This window comes from Hemicordylus capensis, chromosome 17, assembly GCF_027244095.1.
Source record: "Hemicordylus capensis ecotype Gifberg chromosome 17, rHemCap1.1.pri, whole genome shotgun sequence".
Lineage (NCBI taxonomy): Eukaryota > Metazoa > Chordata > Lepidosauria > Squamata > Cordylidae > Hemicordylus > Hemicordylus capensis.
In genome coordinates, this window is record NC_069673.1 from 9,531,280 (window position 1) to 9,550,239 (window position 18,960).

Sequence of the window (18,960 nt, forward strand, 5' to 3'; positions counted from 1 at the left end):
CTTAAGGGGAGTATCTTACAGGGCTCTCATGTGGCCACCCACCCAAATGCAAACCCGGGCAGATCCTGCTTAGCCGAGGGGGCAATTCATTCACCCTCGCTACCACAAGACCAGCTCTCCTCCTGTTTACCTACCCTTCTTGCAAGGAGTTCAGGATAGTGTACATGCTTTACCCCACCCAAGCCGACGCCAAGTTAACTTGGGGAGAGACAGAGACAGCACCAAATCAAATCAAATCAAATCTTTATTGTTACGGTCATTCGACCAGCAAAACACTAAGTACAAAAGCTTTACATAAAAGCAAGCTTGGACATAAAAGCGAACTTGGTCAAATAAGTAATAAACTATTAAACCATCAAACAGAACCGTAACACCCAAGTTTATCCATTACATAAAACAGAGGGCTCCATGCATTATAATCATCTAAAATTTAATTCAATCCAACCCCATATCTGGCTTCTCAACATTTCTTATCCTAATCTTGTTAGCCAGGAAACAACACTTCGCCACGTTATAAGATACTACATCCCATTGGTCTGTCAAAAGTAATTCCAGATAGAACTGCTCAGGACAACTGGGGTATGCTGTTAAAAAGGGACTTTAGAGACAACACCAGGTCATCCTGTGAGTTTCACGGCCAAGCGGGAATTCTATTTATTTTATCCGGCCTTTTCACATGTGCTCAAGGCAGCCCAAAACATCAAATCTCATAAGGCCCATTCACATGTTTTGTTCAACACTCATACACGTGTACACAGGTACGGATCTGTACACAGGTACAGTCATTCACGTTACATTGGACGCAGGTACAGCAGTATCCTTCCTATCTGTATCATGCGTTTGATGGGCCTGTATCCAGGTTCTTTTTAAAATGAACACAGGTATAGTCATTCACAGAAACACACGTACGAGTGTACAGATGTCTGTACACTTGTACAGCATGTCTGAATCAGGCGATCAGCACAAAACAATCTAGGATTCGAACCCAGGTCTCCACAGCCCTAACCAGGCACTCTAACCACTACACAACATTTTCTCTCTTTCCCCTCTTGGAATTTGATTTTATTTTTTTAAAGGGCTGTCAAAACTGGCTATGGGGGTGGGTGGGAGGGGGAAAATAGCACTTTGCTTGCACCTTGACTCTTGAACCATGTTCTGAATGTTGAGGCCAGGAACGTGCAGAGTACAAAAGAGCATGTGCAGAATGGTCCATGTTTTGCTTGACATCCAGACAGAGGAAGCAAACTGGAGAACCTGAAAGCTGGCTCGCAGCGTTGCGATATGATCTTGTTTTGGATATTTCCCCACCCTTTGGTTTTAAGGGCACACACATTTCCTAGGCAGGCTCAAAGAGTTCTCAAAGAGAACTCAACCCCAAAGAGTTCCCAATCTAAAGAGTGATACAAGGAAGATGGAAGAAAGGGAAATGGATGGATGAAAGAGAGGGAAGCAGGGGCAAAGAGGAATTGAAGATATATTCATTTCAGATCCAGGGATGGGGGCTTAGCTATAGTGAGGTACGGGGCTGTGCCAAAGGATGAGACGGATTTTTGTGGAAGGATTTGAAGGAAGCAGGTGAGGGGGAATTCTGGAGGAGGCTGGGGAGGCAGTTCCAGGCATAAGGGGAAGCAAGGGAGGAAAAACAAAGTTGTCAATATCAGTGTCTCATCTGGAAGCTCTTACCTCTAGCTGTGTAAATGGGTTACTGTTATTAGTTGGTTGTGTCATCGAGTCGGTGTAGACTCCTGGCGACCACAGAGCCCTGTGGTTTTCTTGGTAGAATACAGGAGGGGTTGACCGTTGCCATCTCCCACGCAGTATGAGATGATGCCTTTCAGCACATTCCTATATCCCTGCTGCCCGATATAGAAGTTTCCCATATTCTGGGAAACACGCCAGTGGGGATTCGAACCAACAGCCTCCTGCTCTCCAGGCAGGTTACTTCCCCGCTGCGCCATTAGGTGGCTACTATTAGTAGCAATATTTAGCTATTGCTTTTCAACAGCAACATCTCGAAGCAGTTTACAGAGCAAAAGGAATGAGATCATGGTCCCCACGCCCACAATCGATGCCATAACACTAGGGAGACACCAGCGACAGCCACAGGGAGGGAGGGTTCTGCTGGGAGGAGAGATCACGGCCAAGTGATCTCTCTCTGCTAAGTAAGAGTCGCCACTTTAAAAGTGGTGGTTTTAGGACTGACCAAAAGGAAGTACTTTTTCACACAATGGATAAGCAACTTGTGGAACTCTCTGCCACCAGATGCGGTGAAAGCCAACAACCTGGATGGCTTTAAGAGGGGGTTAGATATATTCATGGAGGACAGGGCTATCAATGGCTACTAGTCGGAGGGCTATAAGCCACCTCCAGCCTCAGAGGCAAGATGCCTCTGAATCCCAGTTGCAGGGGAGCAACAGCAGGAGAGAGGGCATGCCCTCAGCTCTTGCCCTGTGGGCTCCCCAGAGGTATCTGGTGGGCCAGTGTGGGAAAGAGGATGCTGGACTAGACAGGTCTTGGGATCAGGATCCAGCAGGGCTGTTCTTATGTTCTAAAAGATGCCTCTTGGCCCAGATGCTGGCCTACACAATCCAGATCGTGATGCATCACAAAACAGTGGCAGTATTTTTTTTAATCAAGGACCCATATGGCACTTTTCAATGTCAAAACCATTTTACAATCTTTATTGCAGATCTTTCACAACCAGCCTGAAAGGTGGGTCCCTACAAATCCCCTTGCATTGAGAAATTTGCTCATGAGCACTCAGCTAAAATCCCATGGCTGAGGCAGAACTTGAATCCACATCTCCCAACTCTGAATGCAATACTTGGTTCGCGGCATCACACTCGATCCAGTCCCTTTCATCCATACCCAACGGTGTTACAAAATCTTTGGCAAGAGAGCAGCTTCCGCACAGAGAAAAATGATCTTAAACGGGGGAAGAAGCAAAAGTCCACCGTAGCACGAGAAATGGGCCCGGTTGTGCTGCCCGAATCTAAAAGACGCACAAGGTAAGAAACAAGCGAGTTCCTAGCAGTCACAAATTCAGCGTCGCCGTTCACAAGACAGCTCGAGGGGGACTACTGTTCAAAGCGTCACGCCACACAACCGAAACGCTCGCCTAGCGAATCGAACCCAGATCGCCCGATACGGCTCAGGCAGACAACCGCAGTCTTCCGGCGTACGGCTGTGAAAAGGCCATAACTGACTCGGATCAGAGGCAAAAAGGCAAGCCCCTCTTTCATTGGAGCTCAGGCAGGCTTTTTAAAAGGCGGCCTCTAGGAGGAAACGGGATCTTGCATGCTGGCAGAGGGAGTGGAGAGGGGAATTTCTGGCCCGGGGATGGTTTTGTTTCGACATTTTTCCAGCCAGCTAACCACCATGTAAGGTGGAGATGAAAACCACATTATCTTGGTCCTGGAGTTGATAGTCCAGCTCCCCCTGAAGGCAGAAAAAGAAAGCAAAGAGAGAATCATTTCTGAAAATGACTTATTGCAAATTTTAATCTACCCGGAGGCCACAAGGCAGAAAACATTAGGAACCAAGTATGATGTGAGGGTGAGGGAGAGCTTTGCAGGGTTTGTTTTATTTAAAAGATTGATTTAAAAGATGGTGCCCAGTGTTTGGGGACTCAAAACAAAAAGGAAAGGAAACCCCACAAAACTCGGAATAAAATCAATGCAAAAAAAGGAGGAAGAATGCAAATACAAGATTTCAAAGAAAAAAACTCCAGCAGATTTGCACAGATAAAACCATTCACTTCCCACTGCTAACACCTGCCAAAGTCATAACAGATGTGCCCATAAGAAGGCAGGGCTCTTGGTTAACTCTCTCCAGGGGTGCTGGTCAGCAACTGGATCCAGCCATGAAGACGTGGCATTTGGCCCCAGTTGGCTTTTCCCTTATCCAAGCTGCGTTGAGTAGCACAGAAACCGGGGGGGGGGGGGTTGGCTGTCATACTGAACCCACAGATTACCAGTTGCCAGTGTCAAACCCTGGCTGGCAGCATCTTCTTCTTTATTTACACATTGAGATGTTCAGGCATGATGGGAACACAAGTGCACAGTAAAGAGAAGTTTCTATCTCACTAGATCTGCATCCCCCTTAGTAGATGAAGACAGAAACGGATATGGCTGCTCTCACTGGACTGCGTGGACTTCTGCGTTTGAAACCGAGGACTGCAATTTGCAGAAGTGTTTGTTCGTCCGTTCGCAGAGCGCCAAGTTCCCAATTAAAAAGTTATCTCAAAGGCTAAAAACTGAGAATTATAAAAACTAAAGAACCTGCCAGACATAAGCCACAGGCGAAACCTTTAAAACCTCTTTAAAAAAAGATGTGTTTTTAGTTGTTTTTTAAGAACACTTGGGCCCTGGGTATTTAAGAGGACGTCTTCTTCGTCATGAACCCCACTGCTCATTGAGGTCATCAGGAGAGGCCCGTCTGCAGTTGCCACCGGCTTGTCTGGTGGCTACTCAGGGACGGGCCTTCTCCGCTGCTGCCCCGAAAGCTTTGGAATGTGCTCCCTGCTGAAATAAGAGCCTCTCCATCTCTGACTACTTTTTAAAAGCCTTTAAAGACGCATCTGTTCACCCAGGCTTTTAATTAAATACTGTTTTAATAGTTTTAAAAATTGTTTTTAAAAATTGTTTTAAAGATTTTAAATTGTTATAAGGTTTCAACTTTTTCTGTTGTCATTTATTTTGCTTTAACTAATGTTTTACCCTTTTCTGTTGTCATTTATTTTGTTTGGTTGTCAACCGCCCAGAGATGTAAGTTTGGGGCGACAGAAAAATATGTTAAATAAATACTCTGACTGGCAGCAGCCTCTCCAAGGTTCCAGGCAGGCGTCTCTCCTAGCCCTACCCGGAGACGTGGCCGGGGATGGAAATTTGGGGTCTTCTGCATGCAAAGCAGGCGCTCTGCCACTGATTTATGGTCCCCTCCCTCAGTATAGAGAGCTGCCCTATCCTGAGTCAGATCCTAGGTCCATCTAGCTCAGGATTGCCTACTCTGACTGGCAGCAGCTCTCTAAGGTTTCAGGCAGGTGTGCTTCCCAGCCCTTCCTGGAGATACTGCCAGGGAGTGAACCTGGGACCTTCTGCATGCCACGCCGGTGCTTTCCCACTGAGCTGAGGCTCTATCCCAAAGTCTCAAGAGCCTGAGACCTCGAGGGGGACGCTATCCTTCGAGGTTTGGGAAATCACTGTATTGCAGTATGCCACCGACCCCGGTTTCCTCCCAGCATCCCTCCATTTCCCCCTCTTCCAAACCAGCCTATCCTCAGACCCAGGAGCCAGCTGGTCTCGGGGGCTACAGCCACATTTAGCCAGAGTTTCTACTCTAGCAATTTCACTCCACACAGATGCATCCAAAACGGCGAAAGTCATACCAACCATCAGTTCCCAGTCTGCGTCATTGATAAGCACCAGGATTCCTGGCCGGCTGCAGGGAAAACAGAGATGACCATTAGCGGGACAGGAAAGAAGGCCTGTGGACGGCCGTTATTCAGCAGCGGAGAGATGGAGAACATGCAACATTTGGGTTAGATGACTGAATTAATGGACAAGGTTTTGATTCTGACTTGGGGTCTGACTCCGTAGAAGGCCGCTTCCTCTGTTCCTAAAGAGAGACTTGAGAACACGCAACATCTGGGTTATTTAGGGACATAGGAAGCTGCTGTATACTAAGTCAGACCCTCGGTCCATTGTCAACACTGACTGGCAGCATTTCTGCAAAGTCGCAAGCAGACGTCTCTGCCAGCCTTAGCTGGAGATACCAGGGAGTGAACCCGGGACCTTCTGCATGCAAGCATGCAGATGCTCTTCCACTGAGTTATGGCCCCATCCCCTAAGAGGAACATCTTACAATGCTCACATGTACTCACCCATCCAAATGCAAACCAAGGCAGCCCCTGCTTAGCAAGGGGGACAATTCATGCTTGCTATCACAAGACCAGCTCTCCCCTCCTCAGCAGTTCTGGCCTCCTACTTCACAACCCTTTCCCCCAAGAAAAAGTGGAGATCCTTTCGCTCTGCAAGGAACTCTGAATTTCAGCTTAATACTTGCAGTTCTTTAAACCAAATAAAAACAAGCACAACCCACCAGCAGAATGAATGCGGGCCCTTCTGCCAACTGCTGTACGCAGCTCCGCACAGAATTTGACAACCGTTTTTTTAAAAATGGTGGCAAGCTGACTTTGCTGAAGAACTCTTTAAGCTTTTGATTACAAAGAACAGACAAAGAAAAATATTTTTTCTCCTAGTTGCAAGGATGTGTCTGAAAATGTGCAGTATCTGAAAATTGATTCAGGGAATAATCATGCTTTTTAGCCTGCAACACAGGGTTCTGTTTACTAATCCTACAAAATATATTCTGCTTTCCCTCATCATGGGATGGCAGAAAGGGCTACATATGTCACCACGAGTCCCAGCAGGCACTGATCATTGGTGGAAAATCTAAGCATGATGTTCAGATGCCACAGATACATCTAATCCCTTTTTAGAGCCATCTAAGCCAGGTGACATTGCAGTGGCAGCGAGTTCCGCAAGTCAAATTGTTTTCTAGGAGGCTCACAACACCACAACAGTTTATTTTTTTTAAAAGATCCAACACAAACATATAAAACATGTCCCCTGCTAACAGGGCAAAGAGGCACCTTTTCTAAAGTGGTGAGTCTCTTTATTGAGCAGGGGGAGAGCAACTGGCCCTCTCCATCCCCAGCACAGCATCCCTCCAGTGGCTGTTGCCGGTGTCTATCTTATGTTTTTTGGGGACAGGGAGCCTAGTTATTTCTTTATAGCTATGTTAACTGCTGTGGGAACTTTGTTGAAAAGTGGTATCTAAATATTTGTAGTATTCATAGAAAAACAAACACCACCGCGCACAAAATACAATACAAAAGATTTTTAAAACTTTCCCCCGATGGATCTTAAAAAGCCTGAGTGAACAAAAAGGGCTTCACCCGGCACTGAAAAGAACAAAGTGATGGAGCCAGGTGAGCCTTGCCACCATCAAAAAGGCCCTCTCCCTGGTAGCCACAGAAGGTAGCCACCCGCCTGACCTCACTTGGCTGGGCCACTGGGAGCAGGGCCTCTGAAGAAGATCTTAAGGTGCGAGTTGGGACGTATGGGGCAAGGCACTCTCTCTCAAGCCGTTGCACAGGTTGCTTTTGAAAGGGGGCTGGCCCCACAGCAGGGTGATGGGAGCAAGCCAGATTTTGCGCTTCACCGCAGGCGTGGGGTGGCCCAAATGGAGCTCGCATTCACACGGAACCTGTTCTGCCGTGGCCGCCTTTCTGTTGGGCTGCGCTATTGCGTCAAGAGCATTGGGCCTTCTCCGTCGCTCTCCCTGGACTTTGGAATTGCGCTCCCTATTGAAACAAGAGCCTCCCCATCTCTGGCAACTTTTCAAAAGGCACTGAAGACGCATCTGTTCACCCAGGCTTTTAATCAGATTTAGGGTTTTAATATTTTTAATATTGGGTTTTCAAGGTGTTCATTGATTTTAATGGTTAATGGATTTTATGTTTTCAATGATTTCCATTGTAAACCGCCCAGAGAAGCATGTTTTGGGTGGTACAGAAATATTTTAAGGTCACCTTAAGTGGCACAGTGGGGAAATGTTTGACTAACAAGCAGAAGGTAGCCGGTTCGAAACTCCGCTGAGATGTTTCCCAGACTATGGGAAACACCTCTATCCGGCAGCAGCGATCTAGGAAGATGCTGAAAGGCATCATCTCATACTGTGTGGGAGGAGGCAATGGTAAACCCCTCCTGTATTCTACCAAAGACAACCACAGGGCTCTGTGGGTGCCAAGAGTCGAAATCGACTTGACGGCACACTTTACTTTACCTTAGAAATATTTTAAATAAATAAATACTATAATAAATCATAAAACAGCCAGCACTCCCTGTCTCGGGGAGTCCCAGATGTTGCCGACTACAACTCCCATCACCCTCAGCTGCAGTGGCCTTTGCCTGGAGATGATGGGAGGTGCAGTCAGCCCCACCTAGGAATCACAGGGAGCGCGGGAAACAATGCTAGGTACCATGAAGTCTACTGTACATTATTACAAATATACATATATTTGCTGGGGAATCGGAACCTGGGACGGGGCGGCCACTTGGGAATGCAGAGCTCACAAGCAGACACAGACAGGTCCCGAGACAGCTGCAGGCCGGCACAGCACGATACAGCACGGTTCTCCGATACAGCACGGTTCAGCCTCGTAATTGAAATCTCTGCCCTGCAAATCGAGCGGGGGCGGGGAGATCGATGCGGCTGAAGACGCAAAGAACCGCAGTCCTTCTGCTCGCGGCTGCCAACAGCCAGGATTGGCTCTGGGGCCGAGGGATTCCCCCGGTTTTGATTGCTGGTGCAGCCTGACAAAACTACCTCTGCTGGGGGGGGGGTTGTGGGGAGAGCTGGCACACTGGCTCATGGAGACGGGAACCGGGAGGAGAGCAGCTCTGGGGCTTCTGGAGATGAAGGCGGGGTGGGGGGACGACCCAGAGTAATTTCCAAGGTGGCTCAGCCAGGCAGTGTTGGAGTAGTCTGTGTCAGCACAGCGAGGTGGAGGTGGGTGGGTGTGGGGCAGAGGAAACCAAGTTATATAGAGGTTGCAGGGAGGCCGGGACGCGAGAGAGAGGTGTATCAAATTCTATATGATGGATTAAGAGGGGGTCTTGGGGGGCGGGTTGCCGGAATTCGGAGTTGCCCAATTATTTATTTATTCAATTTCTATACCGCCCTTCTGAAAATGGCTGAGGGCGGTTTACACAGAGCAATAATAAATAAATTAGATGGCTCCCTGTCCCCAAAAGGGCTCACAATCTAAAAAGAAACACAAGATAGACACCAGCATAAGTCACTGGAGGGATGCTGTGCTGGGGATGGACAGGGCCAGTTGCTCTCCACCTGATCAATGAAGAGAATGACATAAAAAGGTGCCTCTTTGCCAAGTTAGCAGGTTTGCATGTGAATGGGAGATTACTTGTGTGAGCACTGCAAGATCTTCCCCTCAGGGGATGGGGCCACTCTGGGAAGAGCAGAAGGTTCCAAGTTCCCTTCCTGGCAGCATCTCCAACATGGTGCTGAGAGAGACCACTGGAGGGATGCTGTGCTGGGGATGGAGAGGGCCAGCTGCTCTCCCCCTGCTCAATAAAGAGAATCACGCCTTTTAAAAAGGTGCCTCTTTGCTGAGTTGGCAGGGGATATTTGTGGAGGGGGAGGCTAAGCCAGGGGGTCTCAAAAGCGGGTCCCCAGACACTGTGGGACTACAACTCCCATCATCCCCAGCCATAAGCACTGCTGTGGGTCTAAAACCCGCCACAAAAGAATTAAAGACAATAAAACAATAAGTCGTAACGAAGCACAACTCTGCCCTCGCCGTCTGGGGGATTTGTGCCTGGGAGTCTAGGAAGTGTACACAAGTCCAAAATCCACAGCAGAGCAATTGCGGTACTTACACAGAGTCTCCCTGGACAAATAACTCTGGCCTTTCTTTCAGCAAATTCTCTTTGATCCACACCAGCAGGTTGCGAACGTCCCCTGGAAGAAGTGAGAGAGAAAGAGAGAGAAAGGGAGACTTCTGGGTTTGTGTCATCTCACCAGTGCTGAGAAAGATTCTAGGTTTGTATGAATATGGCAAATACTTATACACCGCGTCTCAACCTGAATGCCCAAAGCGGTTTACATCCAGAGATCAATAAAATAATTAATTAATTAAAATGGCTCCCTGCCCGCAAAGGGCTCACAATCTCAAAAAGAAACGTAAGAAAGACACCAGCAACATCTCCTTGATTTGTGGCACTAAAAGGGAAGTTTGGATTCCCAGACGTGGGTTGGTCTCACAGGACATCTTTTACCCAGCAACATCGGCAGCTGCCATATACTGAGTCCGACTATTGGTCCAGCTAGCTCAGTATTGTCTTCACAGACTGGCAGCAGCATCTGCAAGGCTGCAGGCAGGGGGCTCTCCCAGCCCTAACGGGATATGCTACCAGGGACTGAACCGGGGACCGTCTGCATACAAAGCAGATGCTCTGCCACTGAGCTATCACCTGGCCCCATACCCTTGCCTGGGAAATAAGCACCTAAAAGCCCGGAGCAATGCTGCCGGTCAGTGCTGGGAAAGAAGCACCTGAAAGCCGGACGCGCTGCTGCCAGTCAGTGTAGACGATGCTGTTGCAGACGGACCAAGAGTCTGACTCGGTTTAAGGCAGCCTCATATATGAAGAGGAACCCTTTAGCCCAGCACCACCAGAGCAGCATCTGCTTTGCATGACTTGTCACTCTGCTAAAATCCTCTAACAAATTATATTTTTTGCCTTTTTCTTTCTTCTCAACCCCACCCCCCCACCCCGCAGAGGAAATGAACTGATATTATCACCACATAAAGACATTGCGTTTGTCCCACGCAGTAAAATGGATACTGTACCTTCCCTCGATCTTTCCCCGGGACTCCTGATTCCACCTCTCACAGCATGACACAGGCTGTTTTGCCTACGTTTCCAAAGCAGGAAGAGAGAGGGTCTGGTTCCGTTTTTCGTTTGTATGCCGCTTTCCCAGCTGCTGTACCCAGGGCAGTTCACAACCCCAAGAAATGAGGGAATTGACAAAAATCCCATCCTAGAACAGTGTGATTCACTGCAAGGCTCCGGGGCGGAGGTGGGGGGGAGGCAGTGGTGGCCCTCCATCAACCCTAAATGCAGCCCCCTACCAAATTGGGTCTGTGGTCCAGGCGAAGCATCGGCCAAAGCTGAATATTCTGCACCTAGGAACAGAAGGTGGTGCCTTCTACCTGCTCAGACTCTTGGACAACCACACTCAGTATTGTCTACACCAGGGGTTCCCAACCCTGTGGCCCTCCAGATGTTGCTGAACTACAACTCCCATCACCCCCGGCCACAATGATGGGAGTTATAGTTCCGTAATATCTGGAGGTACCACCGGTTGGGAACCCTGGTCTCCACTAGCTGGCAGCGGCTTCTCCCAGGTTGCAGGCAGGAGTCTCGCTCAGCCCTATCTTGGAGATGCTGCCCGGGAGGGAACCTGGAAGCTTCTCCATGCAAGTGTGCAGGCGCTCTTCCCAGAGCAGCCCCTAAGCAGGCTCTGCCCTGGTTTGCATCTGAATGGGAGACTACACTTGAGCACTGCAAGATCTTCCCCTTAGGGCAGGCCTGCTCAACTTAGGCCCCCACCCAGCTGGTTTTTTTCCGGGGGTGTGTGTTTAAGTACAACTTCCATAATCCGCAATCACAGTGGCCGATAGCCAGGGATTATGGGAGTTGTAGGCCAACATCTGCAGGAGCGCCAAAGTTGAGCAGCCCTGCCTTAGGGGATGGAGCCGCTCTGGGAAGAGCATCTGAGGTTCCAAGTCCCCTCCCTGGCAGCATCTCCAAGAGAGGGCTGATGGAGACTCCTGCCTGCCACCTTGGAGAAGCCGCTGCCAGTCTGTGTCAAGTGTTTGGGAGCTAAACCATGCCCCACCATGCCTGACGTCAGACTGGGGGTGTGTGTGTGTGTGTCAGGGCCGCGAGGTGCAGCCCCTGATGGGTAGTGGCCCGGGTTCTTTGAACCCTATCGCCCAATGGTGGCTACACCCCTGACGTCAGCCCTCCAGCTGCTGATGGACTACAACTCCCATCATCCAAAGTGGCCAACAGTCAGGGATGATGGGAGTTGTTCGGCCAACCTCTGCAGCCCTGCCCTAAGGGAAAGCTGTCACCGCGCTGACATGGAGTCACCTATCCAAATGCAAACCCAAGCCAGCCCTGCTTAGCTGGCCAGAAGGCCAGCTCTCTTCCCTCTGCTTTGGACAGCGGCCTTGTTTTCGACATCATTTGGGGAGGGTGGCTCAGAAATATGAAGCAATTCAGCAGACAACAACAACAACAACAAAAAAAAAACCCACCGGCACACACTCCAACCGCAAAATGGAAAGCCACAGTAATAAATAAGATGTACACTCAGACACCTCGCCGTGGGGGCGGGCGGGGGGGGGGACACGCCCGCCCTCCTTTGACACTGCCCCCGCCGTCTCCCGTCCCCACAACGCCCGCCCTCCAGAGAATGAGATCATTTATCATACTGACCACGGTCAAGCTCCGGTTTGCTGAGGTCACTAACTCCGGCCAAGCGTCACTCTCCCCACATTCTCAGCCACTGGCCCGTCGTCATGACAAAGGTCCCCATCCACCCCCCCCCGGTCCCACGGCCCTCCCCACCTCCTTGGCTATGCCTCTTGCTTTATTCCCAGTCCCATAGATGGGGGGTGGGGACGTCGGTTATCCTGCCCTGGCTGATGGATGGCTTATTCTTCAACTGGGGAAAGAGAGAGAGAGAAAGAGAGAGAGAGAGAGACAAGGAGATCTTCCCAATCCGCGGAGGGTCTCCCCCGCAGATCTCAGTGACGGCAGCCCAAGGCACAGGTTACGGATAGAAAGCCTTCGAGGCAAGGCTCGCAGAATAAACCAATTCTGCGCCTTGGGGTCTTCCCAAACCAGATGGCTGATCTTCATAAGGGGGAGAAGGGGAAAGAGAGCAGGTGAAGCCGGGAAGTCAAGAGGCCAAGCACAACTTCAGGAAGGTCTCCTGCGGAAATCTCCCTGAAACAAATGAAATTTCGAGGCGGGGGGTGGTGGTGGTGGGGAGCACGGCTTGGAGCTCAGGTCTGGCCGCATCATACGCCGCCCGCCCCCCCGGGAATAAAGGCGAGGCGAGCAAAATGCCTCCTCCTCAACGGTAGCTAGGCATCTGTCGCGTCCGTGGAAGCTGCTGTGTGTGAGTGCGGCTAATGAGATGCCGTCTTCTGAGAGGCGATATCCGTCATCTCTGTCTCCCCTGCTCCCCCCCCCCCCCGCCAAGATCCGAAGCACAGATGCTGAGCCTGTGCCTCGGAGCTTCTGCAGCTGCCCAGCACCAGCGCACACAAAACGTCCGGCTCAGTGGCTGTGTGGCTCAAGGGATCGTGTGGTCATCTATGGGTCAGGACCCCCCCCCCCAATTCTGGCCATCCGGTACCATCTCAGGGCATGGAACGCTCACAGCGGTTTTCAGCAACCTCGAGGCGGAAGAGAGGCGATAGATCGCCTTGGTGCATTGACAGCTTTGTGTGTGTTATCCGTCTTTTATCTCAACCCCCTCCAAAAATTAGGGTAAAATATCCATCATTTTTGCACAGAAGAAAAGGTTCGGTCAGGGTGACCATGAACAAATTGGACTTTCCATGGAGTCATCTTGGGAGCACAGTCCTGCCAATTTCCATTTCCCTGACATCGACAACCTTTTAAAGCAGTCTTTGTGATTTTTTAATAAAAAAACTTAAAGCATCTAGGGCACCATTGCAAATGTGGCCGTGGCAAGCCCGAACGTCAGGATGATAAAAACATCCCAACGCATGGAAAACTGAACGTCTTGAAATGTGATCACCTATTTTCCATAGGCAGCAAAGTGTGCCGTCGAGTCGGTGTTGACTCCTGGTGCCCACAGAGCCCTGTGGTTGTCTTTGGTAGAATACAGGAGGGGTTGACCATTGCCTCCTCCCACACAGTATGAGATGATGCCTTTCAGCATCTTCCTATATTGCTGCTGGAGAAATCTCAGGTGCTGGAATTTCGGGGTGTTTTTAAACTTGAAACGGCGCCAGAAATGTTTTTAAGGCAGGTGTAATCACCTGATGATGTCACCTTAAGTGGCACAGCGGGGAAATGCTTGACTAGCAAGCAGTTGCCAGTTCAAATCCCCGCTGCTACTATATCGGGCAGCAGCGATAGAATAAGATGCTGAAAGGCATCATCTCAGACTGCATGGGAGGAAGCAATGGTCAACCCCTCCTGTATTCTACCAAAGAAAACCACAGCGCTCTGTGGGCGCCAGGAATCGACTCGACAGCACACTTTACCTTAATCACCTGATGGCTATAGGCCACCTCCAGCCTCAGAGGCAAGAAGCCTCTATTTCTCAATTGCTGGAGAGCAACAGCAAGAGAGAGGGCACGCCTTCACCTCTTGCCTGTGGGCTTCCCAGAGGCATCTGGTGAGCCACTGTGGGATACAGGATGCTGGACTCGATGGGCATTCTTGGGCCTGGTCCAGCAGGGCTGTTCTTACTTTCTTATGTTCTTATCCGATTAATCACTCGATTCAAGAAAGCTTCGCTAATTCGATTCGTTTAAATGGCTGAAGTCAAGGGTACTCAAACTCGGCTCGCCAGGTATTGCTGGACTACAACTCCCATCATCCACCAGCACTAGGGCTGGGGCTGATGGGAGCTGTAGTCCAACAATACCTGGCGAGCCGTGTTTGAGAACCCGTGGATTATGCCGTCGATCTACCCTGCATACGTAGTTCTGAAGAGCGGGGCCGGGGTATGTGGGGAAGACACGCACTCTCCTGCGATGTAATGGTTAGAAGGTCAGATTGGAAGTGGGGAAACCAGGATCAATTCTCCATTCAGCCATGAAAGCCTGCTAGGTGACAAGGGGCCAGGCAGTCTCTCTCAGCCCAATTCAACATGCGCAGGAATGCTGTAAGCTTAACAGTGGGGGAGGAAACTTTGTTCACTGCTCTGAGCTCCTTGGAGGAAAGAGGGAATAAAAATATAAATAATACTAGGCGCAGCAGGACAACCACCACACCAAGAGAGGGGTTTCCTCCCATCTCTCCGAAGATGGCACCAACATATTCCGAAGCCCTTGCATTGGAAAGATTAAAAAGCCTGTTGCCCAACTAATTCAAAGTATGTTGACTTAGTTACAGTGGTCCCTCTACTTACAAAATTAATCCGTTCCGAATGCACATTTGTAAGTCGAAAAGTTCGTAAGTCGAAAAGCGGTTTCCCATAGGAATGCATTGGGAACAGATTAATGCGTTCCGGAGCCTAGAAAAAAGACCCAGACCCCCAGTAAGGCTTGCAAACTGCACAGGAACATTTCTTTTCAAGAATAAACAGGCAGTAAACAGGCAGGCAAGTCAAGGAAACCGCATGTAAAATTCGTAAGTCGAGGAAACCCCATCTAAAAATTTGTAAGTCGAAAAAACCGCATCTAAAACTGGATCTAAAACTGCCGTTTGTAACTCAAAAAATACTTATGTCGAGTAGTTCGTAAGTCGAGGGACCACTGTAACTCAGTTGACTTGATTAACTCGGGGTTAATCAAGTGCTGTCGCCTTCATTTTAAGGATTATTTAAAACTCCGAGGAGAACTGGTCTTGTGGTAGCAAGCCTGACTTTCACCTTAGCTAAGCAGGGTCCACCCTGGTTGCATATGAATGGGAGACAAGAAGTGTGAGCACTGGAAGATCTGAGCAGAAGGCTCCAAGTTCCCTCCCTGACTTCTCCAAGATAGAGCTGAAAGAGATTCCTGTCTGCATCCTTGGAGAAGCCGCTGCCAGTCTGTGAAGACAATACTGAGCTAGATAGAGCAATGGTCTGACTCAGTATATGGCAGCTCCTGATGTTCCAACAGAATTCGTGTTAATAATTACTGTGTTGATTTTCTTAAACCGAGTTAGCACAGAAATGTATTTTCCACTCACAGGAGTGGCTCATTAGTGAAATTCCAACGGGATTGAGGAGGGGGGTGGGGGAAGATCCTAATTCTGCTTTAGGATGGTGGGGAGAATGAGATTCCCAGCCCCACCCCTTCCCACCTTGCTGCCATTTTAAGCCATCCTCAAAACCAGGATCCTAACTCTGTTGATTATTCAGGTTAATCCATCAACCGTGGTTTCATTTTAGGGTGGACAGCCTGCAGATTCACTGGGTCGGACTCCAATGACCTACCTCCAATTGCGGGCATCCCCCACGGTCCCCCCCCCAGAAATGCAGCAAGCTCCATTAACCCAATCTGCTCCAGCCTCTAACATGCCCCCATAGATTCAGCTCAGCTCCACTTGAAAGCGAAAAGGGGGGGGGGGAAGGCCAGTGTGAGGATTGGCATGGGGGGGGGGAGAAGAGAGAGGCCGGGGCGATTTACAAGTGAAAGAGGAGTCAAGAATGGAACAGTTTGTGGGATAAAGGGTCCGCAGAAGGGTCTTTACAGATGTGTAGAGGGACTGGGCCGGCTCATTGTTTAATTAAGCAGAAAGTGGCTCTTTTGAAAAGCAATTCTGCGGCTGGGGCTGGGCGGCTTCTGCAAACAGGCGGGGCGAGGGGGAGAAAGGAACAGCTGGCACCAGGGACCGTGTGAACCGAATGCTGAGCGAGCGGTTTAAAGGGCGGTGGTGGACCCTGCGCACAAATCCCCCCCCTCCCAGCACCACCAACTTTACTCGGGTGCAACTTAACTGCTGGGTGTTTAAAACCCTTTGCATCATTCAACTCAGTGATGTGTGTGTGTGTGTGTTTTAAAGTCACTCATATTCTATTACAGGCAGCCATGAAGGCAGAAGAGGTCAGGAGCTCTCTCCCCGGCTCTGTGAAGATGCTCCCACTGCTGTGCTTCCCCCCCCCAGCCCGGAAGAGGGAGGCGCTGGTGAGAGCCAGAGCTCCGGGCAGTTCACTGGGGGGACCGTGCCCCACGGTGGGCCACCCCAGAATGGTGCCCTTGCTGTGGCGGTGTCATGGCTGCCAAGAAGCGTGGGGTGGAAGGAAAGAGGGAAAGGTTATCCTCAGTGGGTCAGGGCGCTAACTTCAGGAATCAAACAACGCTGCTGTCCGGACTCTCTCTCTCTCCAAACTTGCCTTCCGAGCTCCTCCTTCCTCTCATGTGGGTCCGGCTAGGCATACACATTCCCTCCCCACTCGAGTGGCCATGCCCCCCGGAATTCCAGGTTCCACCCGGATTTTAAGCATCTCTCCCAGATGGCTTAGCCCACCCAGATTCGCCTGGATTTCAGCTTTCATTTCTTAAAAAAAAAAAAAGCCGAGCTCTAGCCCTTGTAGAAGTGGAGTGAGGGAGCAAAACGTGCTGTCACTCTTCAAAAATGATTTTCAAGCCCATTTACACAATATGCAAATTAGGCACCCAGATTCGGAAAGCCAGGATATGGCACCTCTATTCCCCACCCACACCCTCTGATCCTTCTTCCCCATTCTGCAGCTTGGCCTGTCTCTATAGATGATGATGATTATTATTATTTTACATTTATATCCCGCTCTTCCTCCAAGGAGCCCAGAGCGGTGTACTACATACTTGAGTTTCTCCTCACAACAACCCTGTGAAGTAGGTTAGGCTGAGAGAGAAGTGACTGGCCCAGAGTCACCCAGCTAGTTTCATGGCTGAAGGGGGATTTGAACTCGGGTCTCCCCGGTCCTAGTCCAGCACTCTAGCCACTACACCACTCGTGCAAATCCTGCGGTCACCCTCTTTTCTGACAACTGCCCATAGGCTGCCTACTTCAGAGAGCTGGGGGTGCCGGGGGCCAGGACGATCCATCTCAGACAGTGACTGAATCCGAACCGAATCCAAATCCAGATCCTGTCAGTGAACTGGAACTGGACCCAAACTTCAGACCTCTTGACTGCCTTGAAACTGAAGCAAACCCAGGAGCAGAAAGAGGGGGAAGCGGTTCATAAATAAATGGCTTCGCATCTTGCAAAGGTCTTTTGACTAATGCTTTATCCTGTTGCAGGTTTTCCATTCACAAATCCCTTTAAACAGAGATGAGGCCATAGCTAAGTGTCAGAGCATCTGTTTGCATGGAGAAGGTCTCAGGTTCAGTCCCTGGCAGCATTTCCAAGTAGCGCTGGGAAAGACTCCTGCCTGAAACCTTGGAGAGACGCTGCCAGTCAGTGTTGATAATACTGAGCTACATGGACCAGTGGTCTGACTCAGTATAAGGCAGCGTCCTATGTTCAAAAATAAAGAGCTTTAAAAATCATTTATTCATTATTTGTTTAACCTATTTCTATACTGCCCAAAACTTGCGTCGCTTAAAATTAAAACAACAATTATAAGTTAAGGGATCATCGTTGCAAAAGTTATAGTGCAGGGAATTGTCATTTTGCATGAAATGAGTCACCAAACCACTTGGTAATGTTAGGGTTTGAACTGGAGAATTGAATGATACTGAGCAACTTGATCCAGAAGTGAACCCCAATTTTTAGAAGATTTAAATGGGCTTCTCTTTGACCCCTGTATGAGTAACATCCTTAGAACAGGGCTGCCTGAAACAAAAAAAAAGATTTTCTTTAATAACGCTACCTCTGAATATCCTTGTCTATGTGCCACGGTGAAATTTCTAAGTGCCATGTCTCCCTGGCGCCCGGGATTTGTCAAATCCTACCTCACAGGGTTGTTGTGAGGATGAAATGAGGTGAATAGAAAGCATGTATGTTCCCATAAGCTCCTTGGAAGAGGGGTGGGATAAAAGTGCAAGCAATCTGTTTAAACCAACATCCCTCCCAAATCTAGTGTATCAACCACACCCCTTGTCCCCTGCCTATTCTGAAGACCATACACCATCTGGCCAGAGAGGAAGAGAGGGAAAAGCATACTGGGCTGATTCACACAGTGATTAATAGGTTAGACAAACACCCTACCCAAGTTCAGGAACTCTGCGGGCTGGGATTTTATGATCATGTGCAAGCGGAAAAGCAAGTCCGGAGAGGGAGGAAGTGGAGCTTGGTCGGAGGGCAGTTCCTCCCACCTCGGAAAATTTCTGGATACAAGAACTGGATAGGGTAGAGCAACGTGACCCTATCCCAGATGAACCTTTTAAAAGTGGTGATGCTCTTCACTGAGCATGCGGAGAGCAACTGGCCCTATCCGCCCCCAGCACAGCATCCCTCCAGTGGCTGTTGCTGGGGTTGATCGCATGTTTCTTATTTAGATGGTGAGCCCTTTGGGGACAGGGAGCCATTTCATTTATTTCTATGTAAACCGCTTTGGGAACTTTTGTTGAAAAGCAGTATATAAATATTTGTAATATTCATACGAAGGAAGACGCTGCTGAGTCACCAGAAGCAGCCTCCCTCCCGAGACCTCCACACTGAAAGGGTTAAAAAACTATGCCTGGG

The 18,960-nt window shown here is 49.4% G+C and overlaps 1 protein-coding gene across 1 annotated transcript in view; it reads right to left on the reverse strand.

Annotated features, from left to right (window-relative positions):
- Positions 1-226: 226 nt before the first annotated feature.
- URM1 (ubiquitin related modifier 1) overlaps positions 227-18,960 on the reverse strand; it is a 29,420-nt gene continuing 10,686 nt past the window's right edge. Inside the window, exons 3-5 of the mRNA XM_053282609.1 lie at positions 9,465-9,546; positions 5,391-5,439; positions 227-3,438 (exon numbers count right to left, since the gene is read on the reverse strand). Of these exons, the coding sequence (XP_053138584.1) occupies positions 3,370-3,438; positions 5,391-5,439; positions 9,465-9,546 (200 nt within the window). The 3' untranslated portion in view covers positions 227-3,369. The remainder of the gene's footprint in view (positions 3,439-5,390; positions 5,440-9,464; positions 9,547-18,960) is intronic.